General features: G+C 47.3%; 3 protein-coding genes across 28 annotated transcripts in view; 2 read left to right on the top strand and 1 right to left on the bottom strand.

Annotated features, from left to right (window-relative positions):
- LOC119464555 (serine/arginine-rich splicing factor 5) overlaps positions 1-16,255 on the bottom strand; it is a 337,955-nt gene that overhangs the window by 28,206 nt on the left and 293,494 nt on the right. The gene's annotated exons all lie outside the window — the stretch shown is intronic.
- The window catches only part of LOC119464013 (protein sel-1 homolog 1-like), a 398,467-nt gene that overhangs the window by 115,869 nt on the left and 266,343 nt on the right, over positions 1-16,255 (top strand). The window lies entirely within an intron of this gene.
- The window catches only part of LOC119464558 (kinesin-like protein KIF18A), a 45,254-nt gene that overhangs the window by 9,622 nt on the left and 19,377 nt on the right, over positions 1-16,255 (top strand). The window contains exons 5-11 of one of the 2 annotated variants that reach the window (XM_037725574.2): positions 398-508; positions 3,333-3,533; positions 4,003-4,173; positions 5,407-5,481; positions 7,738-8,070; positions 10,285-10,359; positions 15,154-15,276. In XM_037725574.2, coding sequence (XP_037581502.1) covers positions 398-508; positions 3,333-3,533; positions 4,003-4,173; positions 5,407-5,481; positions 7,738-8,070; positions 10,285-10,359; positions 15,154-15,276 — 1,089 coding nt within the window. Of the gene's footprint in view, positions 1-397; positions 509-3,332; positions 3,534-4,002; positions 4,174-5,406; positions 5,482-7,737; positions 8,071-10,284; positions 10,360-15,123; positions 15,277-16,255 lie in introns of both variants that reach the window. The other variant, XM_037725573.2, reaches the window with a different exon arrangement.

The raw sequence follows: 16,255 nt of genomic DNA, 5'->3' as shown, positions 1-16,255 counted from the left end.
CTCGTGGGGCCTTGCACCGGCTACTTCTCTCGTTGCGAGTGCTGTACATCGGTTCGTATAACCTGCACCAAAAATTCGGAAAATTTAGCATAGTGTCAGGGTCCGGTTTATATGCAAATTTCGCCTTAAGGTGCGGCTTAGGGGCAGTACGCGCCGTGCTGCTGTGAAGCCACACTTCTGGAACTCTCCACTCGTGTTCGCTTGGTGCATATGCACCGCCTAGCACAGCGCTGCACATAAGTTCTCCAACCAATGAGCTTCCTTTATGTAGAACTTTGTTAAATTTGAACAAATATTTGGGCCTCTTTGAATTCGCATTATCGATATTCAGCTGTAGTAGTAGAACAAGTGGAGTAGCTTCATACTAAAAGTGTTTGCCGTAACATTGCACATGCAGGTGAAGGAGGCCGGTGCGCTATTTCAGCTGCTTGTGAAAGGAAGCAAGAACAGGACACAGCACGCCACTGACGCCAATGAAGTGTCATCTCGATCACATGCCATTTTCCAGGTAGGGGGCAAGACTCGATTGGATGTTGACTGAGTGTGCGAATATGTGAAATTTGCACTATCTGAATAATGGTCCTGTTTCATATCTAAGCACTTGCTTTTACAATATGGATATTCACAATTTTTTTACATTTGAATTTGGGTGAATATGTGGGTTTATTATCGCTATTCGAGCCTGCCTGCCTTGGCGATGTACAGGCTGATTGAAGGTTGTAAGCCAATTTGGATCTGTGAGCTTTCCAACGTGTCTTTTCACATCTTTCCTCTCCACATTACAGTATAGACCACTTATAAAGTAACCACTTATAGTGCAGGACCGGATATAGTACGGTCTTTTCAGACTCCCGTTAATTTTCCCATAGCACTCGATGTATACGCATACCGCTTACAGTGCAGCCGCGCGAGACGAAATACCCGTTATAATGTGGCTTCCGTGGGAAAATCGCGCCGACAAGGGCGGTAGCGAGCACGCTTCTCAACAAAGTGCGCCCACCGATGAGAGAGGAAATCAACGAGGGCGATGTGGAGGAGGAGCATGAGACTTAGATCATGAGTCCAAGGGCGATAAAGTCGTCGCCGCGCGCCATATGTGCGAGTGAAAGTGCGCAGGGGACGCGCGCCTTCATGGATAGCGAACGCACAGCGGAGAGCAAACGCGACTTCCATCGCGCGAAAGGCCTGGGAGGGAGGGAGGGAGGGGACGACGCTGTGCTGCGGCACCAAATGCGTATCTTGAAACCGGGTGCAAGGGCAACTGGCGACGCAATCTCCCACGCGAAAGGAGCAAAGCAGGAGGGCAGCACGGGAGGGCTTCTACTCTACAAACAAATGCGGTCGACCGTCTTCTTCTTTCTTCTCGAGTGCTGCCTTGTGCGCGTGGCGCATGTGAGCCGGGTCCAACCGGGTGCTCGTGCCACAAAGATCGCTGCCTGTTGTTGCTGAACAACACCACGGTACAGCGTGTAGTGTCCAATCCGAAGGGCGCGCAACTTGAATGTGGCCAAGTTGTCGCGGCATTATCCCCCTCCTTACTGCATCGGCTCGATGCGTGAGAGAAAGTAGTGGATCCTGTGAGTTCCAGGAACGGCGACGCGGCGCCTGTCATCTGCTAGCCAGAGAACTTCCAGAGAGCTGCCAGACCAAAATTGTCCTGGCTGGTTCTGGCAGCCCGCGGGTAGCCAGAGGCGTCCAGCCCGTGTAAAACAAACGCGTGGCGGAAGTGCGTCACACGGTGGGCGGAGCAACCCGAAAAAAACGAAGGCGCTCTGGCTGGCTCTGGCAGCCCGTGGGCAGCCAGAAGTGGAAAATTGAAGCCTACTTCCAAAGATACGTTAAATTTCGGAGCACAGCACACGTTAAAGGGTGACAGCGATCCAGGCACTGTGATAACACTGCATGCTAGGCATTGCCAAAAAGTGCTGTTCATAAACTCCAATGCGTCTGGTGCTAGTTGTACGAAATCTTGCGAAAGTGAAGATACCTTCCGCCCCCCCTGAACAAAATTGCACAAGAAATCAGATCGACTACTTTCCTTGGGACTCTTTATTTTACCAAAGGGGCTTTACAGCGAACCTGTCAGTGCACTAGAATTGCTCAAAAATATTACATGTCAATTTCCATGGTTCGTAAAAAAAATTTACTGACGATTACAATACTCCCTAATGCGCAGCTCTATTCGCAATATATCGTATTTATTCTAAAGCGAGGGTGCAGTTCGGTGAGCCAAGAATGCACGCTGGTGCGAAATGGCGACCATGAAATGGGGGAAAAGGGAGCTTCACCACGTGGAGTGAGTTAGCAAATTTTGCTTTAAGGTGTGGCTTCATGGCATAGCGATGTGCGCTGCCATAAAGCAACTTAAGTTCGCTATGCCATGAAGCCACTCCTAATGGCAAAATTAGCGTATAAGGCTGGGGGTGACTTTGAGGCCAAGGATTCTGGAAAAAAACCTAGCCTTATATTTGAATAAATACGGTGATTTGTCTCGTGCAGCATGTTGCACACGGAGCGAAGTGTGGCGCGTCTGCCTCGCTAGTCGCCAGAGGCAGCGCCTAGGCGCAATTCACAGCAGCCGCTGCAGATAGACGTCTGCTCGTGCAGCGCTTTGTTTTCATATGTGGTATCATTAGATGTGCTTGCTGCATGCCATTGGTGAATAGACGATGGCGTGCTACTTTGACACCATCTCATAGCGGTCGGTGCCCGTCTTGCGCGGCGCTATGCTTTTCTCACTTTCACCGTACCCCCTCCTCCGCTTTCTGCCTCATGGTTCCGCTGCACCCTCCTTCTCCACTTTCCTCCTTGCGCCGTCTTCGCTATCGGTCTTTCATCGTGCGCTGTGTTCTGCGTTCCCTCTTTCATTCGTCGCTGTGCTCAGTTACGCCGAGGGACGCCGCCACCGCTCGTCGGAGGAACGGGCGCCTAAGAGCTGCACACTAAAATGATATTCTGACATTACAATATCGTATTCGGTCCCTTGTGGAATAAGTCGCTTGTCCTCTGCCGAATCCGATATTTCTGACTTTTAGGTGGTCCCCGTCGAGTCTGCATTATCGGTTGAAGATTCCAAACCCTTTAGAGGCTGAGCCATGCATAGTGCATTTTAATATTTAACAGCATGCTAGTGCGATTTTAGCAATATGTTCGCGTAACATGGTTTTTTTTTTCTTTCTTTCTTGGTACTGTGGAAAACTTATTGGAGGGGGTTTTACTGCATAACCATAAATTTGGCATATGTTTTCACTGTGAGGTTTGGCTGTACATGAAAGTTTGTTTAGAGTTGCTTACTTCCAAACCCAGAGTTAATCCTCTTCTCCTGCTTTCAGGTGTACGTCACTCAGACTGAGAACGTTACGAGCACGAGCAAGGGAATCCGAGTCTCAAAAATGAGCTTCATTGACCTTGCCGGCTCTGAGCGTGCTGCTGCGATTAATAGGAATGTGAAGGAGCGGATACGCGAGGGTACGAAAATCAACCTGTCACTGCTGGCCCTTGGCAACTGCATTGACGCCCTTTCAAAAAGTGGGGTGAGTCTTTCTCCGTTTCATGTCTCTCGTGCCTTGCATTTGGGTAGAAGCATACGCGGCACAGCCAGCTTCATTATGTTGAGCGATGTAGCATGCTTCATTGCGTAACGTCAAGTTTATCGCACATTTGCTTCAATTTTATGATTGATCACACACAGTTGGCAATCTGAACTATTTGAACCATATTCATATTTGCATTTAGTGATTATTAGAGTCGAAGACCGAATTGAATAGGGCGATGTTTGATGCATTATTCGGAAGTTTCGTATATTCACTTGTCCCTAGAACACTTGTACGAATTAAAGCGTGAATGTGTGCAAGTGATGTTCCTAGTTGAAATTGAGTTAAGAAGTTAGCCAGATCGTGCGAAGCGTAAGGCAGGTAACTGGTGGTCTGTTGCAGCAACAGAATTAGGTGCCAAGGAAATGGCAGATGGTAATCGACCTGCCTTCCTTCCTTCCTCTTCCAGCCGCAGCGAGTGCCATATCGGGGCTCCAAGCTCACCCACATCCTGAAGGACTCGCTGGGTGGCACGTGCCGCACCCTCATGATCGCGGCAGTGACTCCTTCCAAGCTCAGCTACACGGACACGCACAACACCCTCAAGTACGCTGAGCGGGCCATGAAGATTGAGCTGCAGGTTGGCAAACTTTTCACTTAGTAGTCCTGTTGCAGCTAAACATTAGAGTAAGGACACATGGGTCATTCCACGAAAAGTGTCCCAGACGTGTTAACACGCTCGAACATTTCGGATGTTGCTTTAAGATAGTGTGGTTAAGGTGATTTCCAGCAGTGATTTCCCAAGATATTTTGCGGAAAAATATATGTGAAAGCACATTGCTTGACAACTAAAGTTTTCTGAAGTAGGTGAAACATGGTTCTGCCAAAAAAGAAAAAAAGGAATGTCAACATTTTCACGCGAAACGGGTGGACGAGTATTGAGGGGAAGCTGCCGCGGCAGGCCGCTACTGTTCTTGGCTGTGCGCGCCTCGCGCCTTTTCTTGTTTACACAGAATCTAGCTGCCGGAAAATGTATTGTACAATCAGTTTGGCAATGTACCTTGGTACATCGTACGTTGGTGCCGAAAAATGTTTTTTAACAGCAAAGCTGTTTAAGCCAGCTGTAATTTGTGGTGCGTATCGAGAAACTACCAAGAAATAAAATAAAATAAATTTCTTGCCGAGGCGGGATTTGAACTCACGGTTCCAAGGCAAGCGTCGTAGCCACTAGGCTATACAGCCACGCTTGCAGAGCATGCATTTATGCGAACCATATGATTGCGTTCGAGCGTCGCCGTCTTCGTCCACAGCTGGCGCGTTCGTACGCTCGTGCTCTGCGAGGTGAAGAGGTTTTGCACGCTGTGAGAGCGAGAGAGACGCATTCATGGAGTGGGTCTCCTGGAACGCGGTGTTGGCATTGGAACGCAGTGTCAATGTTGCAAGCTGCGCTATGCAATGCGCAGTAACGGCCGTAAGTCCGAGACGCTCGAAAAGAAATGATCATCATGAGTGATAAGATGAAAAGTTTGCACGCACTTCCGGGAAATGCTGGGCTACGATCGCCCAGCTTCGCTGTTTCAAGCGTTGCGCGGCTGAGTGCAAGGTTTTTTTAGGAACGTATGAACCGGTAAAGCATAGCTGTATTTGGTCAATTCTTTTGCTCTTGATCATGAACATCGGTGCTGGGAAATTGTACGTATCAACGAGGTTCTACTTATAACGTGAGAGGAAACTCAACAAATCAAAACCACTTCCCTGAGTCAATCGACTGCTGTACAGGGTTGTGCAGCTGTGTATGTCCAAAAGCCTTCATCGTGGTCGTTATTTCTTGATGCTTTCATAATGGTCTTTGTTCTATTCTTTTTCTTTGCAGGCCAAAAAAAATGTGCTCAATGTGAATGTGCACATGACGATGTACACCGCGCTGATCGACGAGTACAAGCAGAAGGTGAGCTACTCTTACACTTGATCCGCGATATAACAGTGTACCTGCCAACTTCCGAATTTTTCATGAAGTTTATGAATTCGGGCTCTGGTTTTTAGAATGTCGCGTCAAGCTTTACAAAGTTTTGGAAGAGTGGATTTTTGGGCAGGCTGTTGAAGCATTCACGGTCAGTAGTGATTCTGTTTGTCTCGTCACCTTTTGGTACCGTGTGTTGTGCTTCATCAAGTACAAAGTTTTGTCTGTGACAAAAAATTTTAAAGGTGTTAAAAGATGGCAATAAAGTGGGATAGCCTCAAAGGTTGGCGCATCGTAGGCGCCAAAATTGAAAGTAATGGCACCAAAATGGGAACAACCAAAAACAAATTTGAACTTTGCACCATGGTGATGTTCAGTAGGCGGAGCATTGCGGGCACCACCCCGCTCCGCCATAGCCTTCGCAGTGCAACCGGGAACCCCGCAAAGGGGATCACAGGCAATCATTGATTGCCAATAACTCCACTTATGCTGAACGCATTGAAGTACTTTTTGCTGCAAGCTATTTTTCAAATAGTCTATTTTAATGTCAGATACATTTCTCGACTTAGATAAAATGTGGTTCTGGACCCCTTTTATCATGATCATCGGCCTATATTTATGTCCACTGCAGGACGAAGGCCTCTCCCTGCGACCTCCAATTACCCCTGTCTTGCACTAGCTGGTTCTAACTTGCTCCTGCAAATTTCCTTACTTCATCACCCCACCTACTTTTCTGCCATCCTCGACTGCGCTTCCCTTCTCTTGGTATCCATTCTGTAACTCCAATGGTCCACCGGTTATCCATCCTGCGCATTACATGGCCTGCCTGCCTTAATTTTTTTCGCTTAATGTCAATTAGAATATTGGCTATCCCCGTTTGCCCTCTGATCGACACCGCTCTCTTCCCGTCTTTTAACGTTAGGTCTAACATTTTTCGTTCCATCGCTCTTTCTGCAGTCCTTAACTTGTTCTTTGTTGAGCTTCTTTGTTAACCTCCAAGTTTCTGCCCCATATGTTAGCACTAGTAGAATGCAATGATTGTACACTTTCATCTTCAACAACAGTGGTAAGGATTTGGCAATGCCTGCTGTATGTACCTCAACCCAATATTATTCTTATTGTTAAAGGACCCCTTCAACTTATAGCAATGGGAATCCACAAGGAACTGCTCCCCGCTTACAAAACCTGATCCCGTCTTAAACAAACAAAAAATGCGCCCCTCCTGCGTTCTCCTCCTGCATAGTCTTGGGTTTTCCGAGCCCATGCGTTGTCTCCCGGAGAGCAAGTTGCAAGGCGTCCGCCTTCTGCGCCGTGTCTGCTAGCGCTCGAGTTGCCGTGAAGGATACACTGAAATCTCACTATCCCCATATTTCAGAATATGAATTTGTTGTACTTAGGTGTTAAGATGACACGAGAATTGAATACTGTTATTCTCAAACGTTTGCTATTCTAAAGTTAATAGTACTGAAATATTTTTACATTGAAATTACCGTATTTGTTCGGATATAAGGCGAGGTTTTTTCCCAGAATCTTAAGCCTCGAAGTCACCCCCCGCCTTATACGTGAATTTTGCTTTTAGGTGTGGCTTCATGGCAGCGCGAATTTCGCCTTACAATGTGGCTTTGGGGCAGCATGTGCCATCGTGCCGTGAAGCCACACTATGAGGAGAAATTCGCGCTGCCGTTAAGCCACACCTAACGGCAAAGTTCACATATAACACGCACTGGCGGGTTTAAGCTCCCTTTCCCCATATTGCATTATCGCCATTTTGCACTTTGGCTATGTTAGTAATTTGGTATTTCTGGAGATCCCCGCCGAGTCTCGATAATTCGTCGCCCACTCGGTATCGCCTTATAATGGTGTGCATACTCAAGTTTTTTTTTTCTTCGGTCCCCTAATTGCATCCTCGCCTTATAATCGTAACCCCCTTATAAACAAATACGGTATATGAGCAGTCAGTGTGGAATATTTCTGAAAGGTTCGTTAAGCTGAAAAGTTCATAATGTGTTGCTTGTAGTAACAAGGTTTCGCAGTATGCAGGCACTTTTCAGACAAAATGTACCAGTCAGAATTGAGCAAATGCTGCATGTCTCGATCTGGGAAACTTGAATCGTGGCTTATCCGGAGAGTTGGTGTTCCCTTTTGTCTTACTCTTCTGCCCTTCAACAGGTTCGCAGTGTTGAGAGGAGATGAATTTGACTAGATTAGATGCAACAGCCTGTTCTCGGTCCTTAAATTTCACAGGTGGAGGGCCTTCAGCGTAAGCTCGACACGGTGACAACTGAAAAGACCGCGCTCGAGGCCGAGGTGCAAGAGCTTAAAGACGGTCTGGCGACGATGACGGCCAGCCGAGATGCCCTGCTACAAGCTCGGGAAACCGGCGATGGCGGGTGTGGGCCAGCGACGTGTAACGACGTCCTGTCCACAACTCCCGTCCTGTCGCCCAGCGTGGAGGTGAGCCCGGCCAGTGATGGCAGGATGAAGTACTACGTTGATGCAGCGCAGAAGATATATAGAGTGCGCGCTAAGATCATCAGCCAGATCTGGGAGAACGAGGCCGTCATCCGCATGAGCCAGGTGAGTGGAACCTTGCGGCATTGCTGCAGGGATGGGGACGATGAGAGGTTCGGACAGACGACACTTTGTCAACGTAATTTTTCACTTCGCCGTATCGAGAGAAACACCAGAATCTGGCAGTGGAGCTTGCATTTTCCTGGCCAGTATGAGGCAATGACCAAGTTTCTTCTTGATAAGAGTATCAATTCTGTATGAACATATCGGGCGGGGGGCACTGAAAGTCTTTTTTTTTTTTTTTTTTTTGTGGATGCAGCAGGAAAATTTTTCCGATCTGTACACCATCCTGCGGTGAAAACGAGAACCTTGTATTACTCGCCGATATGTGGCAGGGAATTGTACGATTTTCAAATAGTGTGCTCTTGCCTGCTTCATTCTGGCTGTTGCCAATGCCATGAACGCTGTTTTGATTTCATATCAGATTGTAAAACTCGGGTAATTTTCCTACCCATTTTCTCGGAATAAACATTCACGGTAGATTCTTGCGAATTTGGTATAGTATCAGTACGCATTTTCTACTTTTGGCCTCGAAGATTGAAAAGCACATCCTCAATTCGCAACTGACAAACGAAGGTACTACATTGGTAATGCATCAGCATCCCATACGTGCTTGAAACCGAGGTTCTTTTTTCCAAGTCAGTGTGTTGCACACGTCTTTTCAATCAAGTTCTGCAACAAGCTTGTCATTGTAAAAGGTCAGCTTAGAAAATGAAAATTGCTCTCACGTTATTTAAAAAAGTTTCTGCACAGACTAACTACAGCTACTTTGTTGACACTGATAAATTCTAATGTCGAAAAAAGTCACCTGTCCAATGCACTTGCAGAGCATGCAGCCAATTGCGAACATGTCATTGAGTGGAACAATCTCATGTTTCTCTCTTTGGCGATCACTGATGCAAAGAGGTTAATAAATTTTCTTATAAAGGCAGCACCCGATACCATTAACCAGATGGATGGCACCAAACCCAAAGTTTTTTCCCCCAATTGTTACATCATGTGCGGCGTACAACCACCTCTTGTCTACGGTATTGTGAACGAGAAACCTGTATTGTTCCTGATACGTCGGGTAACTTTGGCTTGATCAGCGAGCACAAGCCCTTCTTTGTTTTTTATAAAATATATTTTTTCTTGGATCTCAGTGTTCCAGTTAACAAGATTCCTGAAACTAAAAAAAATTGTTGTTCAACTGGGGTAATAGCACAACGCTAAAACAAAATGGGTTTCTCAAGAAAATTTGCACGTGAAAAAAAAAAAATTGTCCTCTTCTGGGGATCCGATTTGGGACCAATGTCATTCTAGGGTGGTAGCTCTACCACCCGATATAACCACGAGGCTAGCATATTGCAGAACGAGAGCAACTTAACAACTCGGAGCACGGTGACAACCAGTGTGAAAAATAACTTCTGTGGGAACCCGTAAGGTCGAGGATATCTTGAAATTTTTACCTGTTTGCTCCTGGGTTAGGCACAATAAATTTTCGTACTAAATTAGCAAACAACTCTTCACAGCAAAACTTTCTTTCTGTGAAACCCATGTGGGTTTCCTTTGTAGCTTCTTGCCACTCTAGGGTGGATGACATTTATCCCTCTTAACGCGATAATGTTAAGGGCTCTGTGTCACAGAAGATCTGGTGTCTGCGTTGGCGGTGTTGTCCGTCATAAAAAATAATCCCGAACCACGTAGGCCCTCCGCGCGGCACATAGGTATGTGTTGGATTTCTCAAAGTAGAATGCGTCAGAAAATTCACAAAGTACGACTTGCACACAACCTACAGACATGATAGTGTCGGAGTGTAATTTGAATGTACGAGAAAACATACTTCTGTTATGCGGAAACTAAAACGCAAACCCCCTTGTCGCTTGCCACGAGTCGTTGCTTGTAGCCTCTCTGCCTTACCGGGGGTATGAGCCATTGCTCTGTGCTGCACTGCCACCGGGATCGGCCTACTTTCGGGCATAGCTTTCGCTGCCAGCATTTTCAGGTAAATATTACCATTACATAAGCTACAGTTGCCGGGAAGCGTGACAAACAGTCGGGGATCTTTGAATGCCATCGCGTTCCACTCTTAAAGGCAAAGCTTTAAGCCTCCTTCAAGTTTTTGTGAACTATCCTCCGCGTTGTGGGTTTGCGCACAACAGATTTGACGTAGTTTGGTTTGTGAGGTCATATGGGACGCCAGTATTGAAAGCGAAATTGACATCGCTGGTGATATTGCAGGTCAAAGAGAACTGGAAGCAGCAAGTCACAAAAACTGTCAAGGTCCTGCAGGGCTGCAGCGAAGACGCCGCGAAGGTGAGCACGTGTAAAGTGACGTTTGGTGCTTCCACTGAAAACCCTAGTGAGCTAGAAAACCTCGTCCCTAGTCGTGGGATTAGAATTTGGTAGCACCCGCCACGTTTAAGCCCAGTGGCTATGGCATTGTGCTGCGCGGCTCGAGGCTGCGGGTTCGAATCCCGACTACGGCAGCTGCGTTTCGATGGGGCCAAAAATGCACAAGTGCTCATGTACTTAGATTTAAGAACCCCAGGTGGCCAAATGAAAGCCACTGCCCTTCGCTATGGCATGCCTCATTATTATATTGTACTAGTGCTTTTGGCATGTAAAAGCGTGGAATTTACTTATGTCAATTAATTTAGAAGTTGGTAACGGACTAGGGGACGGCCAAACCATAACTGCAATGTGCGGGGAGAGTGCTAAGGAGCCCAAGTGCCAACAGGAGCGCATACAACCTTATGCACACTTCTGCAGTGGCTATGGTATTCTGCTGCGGTGCATAAGGTCAGAGGGTCGACAGCCAGCTGTCGCAGCCACACTCTGGCGAGGAGCAAACTCCTTTGCCATGCCTTGGGTGATCAGCAGGAAAGATTAGAACCGAGTTTTTCTTTTTTGTTCATTACGGGAAGCTTCGCTTCTTTTCTGATGTTGGGCATTCGTCACCACTTGGGCTATGTGCACAAATAGACAAATTGCTGCGGTGAGGCCAGGTAGACAACTTTGGCCACTGGGTATGCATCCATTCTTTGCCAATTCCTCAGTGGATGTGCCACTCTGAGGAATGTACAGTGGAACAAATGTACAGGTTCCGCTGTACAAATGTACAGTGGAACCTCATTGAACCGTACCTGACAGGGATGCAAAGAAAGTGCCATCGGCGTCAAATGAAATGTGAACCGCGGAGCGCGTGGCCCAAGCATAAGTGAAGGTATAGTGCGCACCGTCCGGTAATCACCATTGACAGGTGCACACATCTAGTTTGACTGCACTGTGCGATCCCCCTATAATGATGTATTTTCGCTTCTGTTCTGGTTCTTATATTTGAAAGCGAGAAAACAAGCGAAAATGGAAGTTAAATTATTGCAGTTTACGGCAAGTATTGTTGCACTGTTCGCCGAAACCATAAGTGCTGTCGGTGTCCAATGAAACGTGAACAGCCGTGTTTATGGTGCGGTTTGCGCCGTCATCAGATTCGCTCATGCGGTTTACCGCTTTTCCGTAACATTCATTCTTTCGACCGGTGAAACTTGCGCAGCGTGGTATCGCTGACACCCGCGATGTTGACTGGTGTGGGCTTGGCAAATGCGTTTGGCTGTTTAACTCCCTAACGAGCGCATCGTTTGACAGCAGTGAGCTGCGCATTTCTTTGTCCTTAGAAAGCTTGGCAATCGCAGTAGGATGTCGCTGACTCGTGTAAGTTTCATTAATGCATCCAAAATGCACAAGTGATGCATTTACAATGGAAATTAGTGGAATCGTCGTATCGGGGGGAAAAAAGATTCTTAGTCACGTGTGTATCTCCCCCCCCCCCCCCCCTAGGTTTCTGAGTAGTAAATAAAAATTAAAAATCTTAGCAGGGAGCACAACAATCGTGTGCAGTTGGCCTTCGCAAGGCAACAAGAGAGGAATTCCTGCTCCATCGCCTGCCAATTGCGCCAAAGATGAAGCCCTGTGCCGCACTGCACCATACAGGAAATTTTGCTACAAATATGTCCACTTTGGCTAGTTTCGGTTTCATTCACTAGGCAAGCTCGTCTTCTGTTTGGCTAGCTGCACCTCTGGCTACGATTTGGCTCTAGCCATTTTTTTCAGGCTCGGTGGTTGGGGAAGTTGGCGGCGACTATCATTGCCGGTAGCACCGGGAAGTTCAAGGACTGAAAAATGGCCAGAAGGAAATACTATTCTTCTAGTATTTCGTATAACCGCAACTAAGCGTACAATCGCGAAAGTGTAAGGGTAGTTTTGAGCGCACCAGCTAGCGTGTAGCTAGCTATGCTGCGTCGGAAGCGGTCGGAAGCAAGTGGTAGGCCTTTAGCCTTTTCTATGCGTTCGCATGTTTTCATTACTTGTTTTTGTCGCGATCGCGAAGTGGTATAAACAGGTGTAGTGGCTCAGCTTGTAGAGTGCGCGTGTAAGAGTTACGACATTGTAGGGCTTAAAAGGAAGCTTTAGCTCGTTGACTCCTATCTAAATGCATGGGAAAGGAGAAATCGTTTTTCGCGGCAACCACTGCACCAAATTTGAGATTTGTTGCACACAAAAGATTAAGTTTAAATCTAGGGATGGGTGGAAGCAGATTTTTGATTTAGGCCATGGATCACTCTATAAAAATTGTCGAACATAGCAACTGCTCAGAAAACGAAACTATGTAGTTTACAACTTTCTAAATCGACCATGAAAAACAATATTGTTACGTGTGTTAGAAGATGCCTGACTGCATGCGATATCGTCTCTACGCCCCCTCGATCATCTTGTTTATAAAACCATCTCATCCGTAACAATGTCACAATTCTGTAAATTCCATCTACAGTGGAATCTCGATGATACGATCACGTTTAATACGAATTTCCGGATAATACAAATTTTTCTGTGGTCCCGGCCGAGCCCCATTATTTGCTAGAGAACGGTTATGAATCGATTTTCGACCCGCGTCGGTTGATACAAATAAGCGCTGCCCCACCGACGGCCGCGAAAGAGAACAGCACGCAGTCACGTGCTTTCTCCCCTTCTCTTTTGGTGCGGAGGCGCGGATGCGGCGCCGGACAGCGCGGAGGCCGCGACTGGGCGTGAAGAGTTTGAAGCGGTGACGCTTTTGTTGCTTTTGTGCTTTCGTGGGGAAGCGCAGCCGCCGCAGCGAGCGAAGATTCGTGCGGTCTATCGCTTCAACGGAAACTGAGCCTGAGCGGCGTAAGCACAGCGCATACAAAGGTCAGAGCCATGTGGAGATCGCTTTCAAGATGCGGTGCGCGCGACAACACCGACAGCCGGCACGGGTGCAAAGCACAAGAACGCATTTGTTGGCAGAGTAGAAGCCGCCCCTGCCCCCCCCCCCCTCCCTCCCTCCCACAGTGCCTTCTCGCTTTGCTCCTTTCGCGTGGGAGATTGTGTCGCCAGTTACCCTTGCGCCCGGTTGCATTTGGTGCCGCAGCACAGCGTTGCCCCCCCCTCCCTCCCATACCCGCACGGCCTTTCGCGCGACGGAAGTTGCGTTTGCTCTCCGCTGTGCGTTCGCTCTCCGTGAAGGCGCGCTTTCACTCGCACATACGGTGCGCGGCGACGATTTAATCGCCCTTCGAGTCGTGCACCACGTCTCATGCTCCTCCTCTGCATCGCCCTCATTGATCTCGTCTCCCATCGGTGGGCACACCTCGTTGAGAAGCGTGCTCGCTACCGCCCTTGTCGGCGAGATTTTCCCGCGGAAACCGCGGGACACTAAGCGGTATGCGTATACATGTAGTTCTATGGGAGGGTAAACGGGAGTCGGAAAAGGCCGCGTTGTAGCCAGTTCTGCACTATAAATGGTTACGTTATAAGTGGTCTATACTGTAAATGCTGTTTTCGTGCGTGTGCCTGAATGAGTTCACCTCTGACTCTTTAATTTAGCTAGTTTTAATTGTTTCGATGATAAGAATTTCGGCTAATACGAATATTTTTCGTGACCCCGTGCGATTCGTATTCGAGATTCCACTGTAATAGTGCATCTAAAGCAAACAAAATTTATGTATAATACACTGCTCTGCATTATACCGTTATGTGTGTGACTTTTGCCAAACCTTCGCAAACAATGTAAGAACTTCACATAAGATAGATTAATAAATAAAATTTGTTCGCTTTGGATGTTCTAACGTGTGCAGTTTGCAGAACTGTGATATGTTTTTGGGGCAGAGCTACAAATTTGTAAGTGTCGTGCTTCTATTTTTTTTATCTTACCAATTGTTGAAAATTCCTTTGAAAAAATCCAGGCATAAAGTCAAAATTCTGCTTCCAACAGTCACGAGAATTTAACTTTCTTTCACAAATGCAACAAATTTCATTAAAATTGGTCCAGTGCCTAGCACACCAGTGTTCCTTATGTACATCAAATGGTGCAAGGTGATCGAGCCTCTTTTTGCAGCAATGTTATCAGGTTCAACGTTTTAAGATATCGTACATGCTCCTGTAATGCAAAATAAACCCTGATATGCCCCTTCTATCTCTTCTAAAACGGTATTTTAGTTGCTCCCAGCCTGCTCCAAAAAAAGCTATCTACCTACTCCCAGGAGTGCTCCAAGACAAACTGCATTAGTTCCACCCCTGGGCAATCTCCTCCGACACTGTTCTCTCTCAGCAGTCACTCCTAGAGTAATCGCATCGAGTGTTGTAGAAATGGCATGCCGTGCGCAGCTTGGTTGCTGGTAGGTTCAAATGCTGCCGGAGTTGCCACTGCTTTCTCTAGCCCCCTGTCACTTGACCATGTGCACTTTATGCCTTTGCTTCTCTTGATGTCTGGAAACATTGTTGCCATGGTAACAGCGACACTAGCAGTTCAGAGCGGCACAGCAGACAGACGACAAACCCAGTGCAGTTGCGTGGAGTGGCTAGGGACAACCACTGACCATCACGTCATGCTTGGGTGCTTTTCCCATGATTGCTCTTTTTTGTTTTTTGACTGCTTGGAGGCTGTTACATGGGAGTGGAGGCTGTTGCATGACACTCCCTATTTTTCTTCCTACAGAGATTTGCCCCTCTGCAGTGTTTCTCACAGTTGCCTTTCCTTTCTCATTTTTTTTCTTTTATAACCAGGAGTCCGAGAAACTTCACCATTTCATGCAGTCGCAAGCAGCCATACGCCGAGATGCCAAAGAGAAGCTGGAGGCTCTGCACAATGAGCGGCGGCGGAACTTCGAGTGTGGTGAGGACCTTCTTGCAGAGGCCTCTGCAGCTGGCTGCTTGGAGGTGAGTGTGCAGTTATTAACAGCGAAGCTGTTTAAGCCAGCCGTAATTTGTGGTGCGTAGCAAGACACTACCAAGAAAGAAAATAAAATAAATTTTCTTGCCGAGGCGGGTATCGAACCCGCATACCCCGGTCCCAAAGCGAGCTTCGTAACCACTAAGCTATAGAGCCACGCTTGCAGAACGTGCACTTATGCGAACCATATAATTGCGTTCGAGTGTCGTCTTCGTCCACAGCTGGCGCGTTCGTTTGCTCGTGCTCTGCGAGGTGAAGAGGTTTTGCGCGCTGTGAAAGCGAGAGAGATGCATTCACGGAGGGGGTCTCCTGGAACGCGGTGTCAGTGTTGCAAGCTGCACTATGCAACGTGCAGTGACGGCCGTAAGTCGAAGACGTGTGAAAAGAAATTATCATTTTCATAAGTAATAAGATGAAAAGTTTGCACGCACTTCCGGAAAATACTGGGCTACGATCGCCCAGCTGTGCTGTTTCAAGCGTTGCTAGGCCGAGTGCAAGATTAGGCGTTTTTTTTAAAGGGATGCCCTTTAACGATATAACGATGCCCTTTAATGGGCCTGAAAGCACAGTGCAGCAAAACCTGCTAAAGAGCATGCCTCAGCACAGCCGATACCATTAAAGCACGCTGGATTTACATGACCTACATTGTGTAATATGTCATTGCTATTGCGATCCAGTTGGATGCAGGGACAATGTCATTGTTTGCAGGGCAGTAACTAGTACTAGAACAGTAGTGGCTTGCAGAAGTTACTAATTATCACACGTGCATGGTGTTGGAGATTGCAATGGCATGCCAGTAAAACCTCAAGTCGTACACACGGGTATACACGTTTGCCTCTGAGTAACAAAAACACTTCACCAAGGTTATGGTTTCGCAAGCTGCTTGCACCGGAAGTGATTGTGAAGCCTAAAATACGTAACGACCGTGTGTTAGGCATGCCACCTATACCACAAATTGCTGGTAAA

The sequence above is a fragment of the Dermacentor silvarum genome, chromosome 9 (genome assembly GCF_013339745.2).
Source record: "Dermacentor silvarum isolate Dsil-2018 chromosome 9, BIME_Dsil_1.4, whole genome shotgun sequence".
Taxonomy (NCBI): domain Eukaryota; kingdom Metazoa; phylum Arthropoda; class Arachnida; order Ixodida; family Ixodidae; genus Dermacentor; species Dermacentor silvarum.
This window is presented reverse-complemented; position numbering and strand designations above follow the sequence as displayed.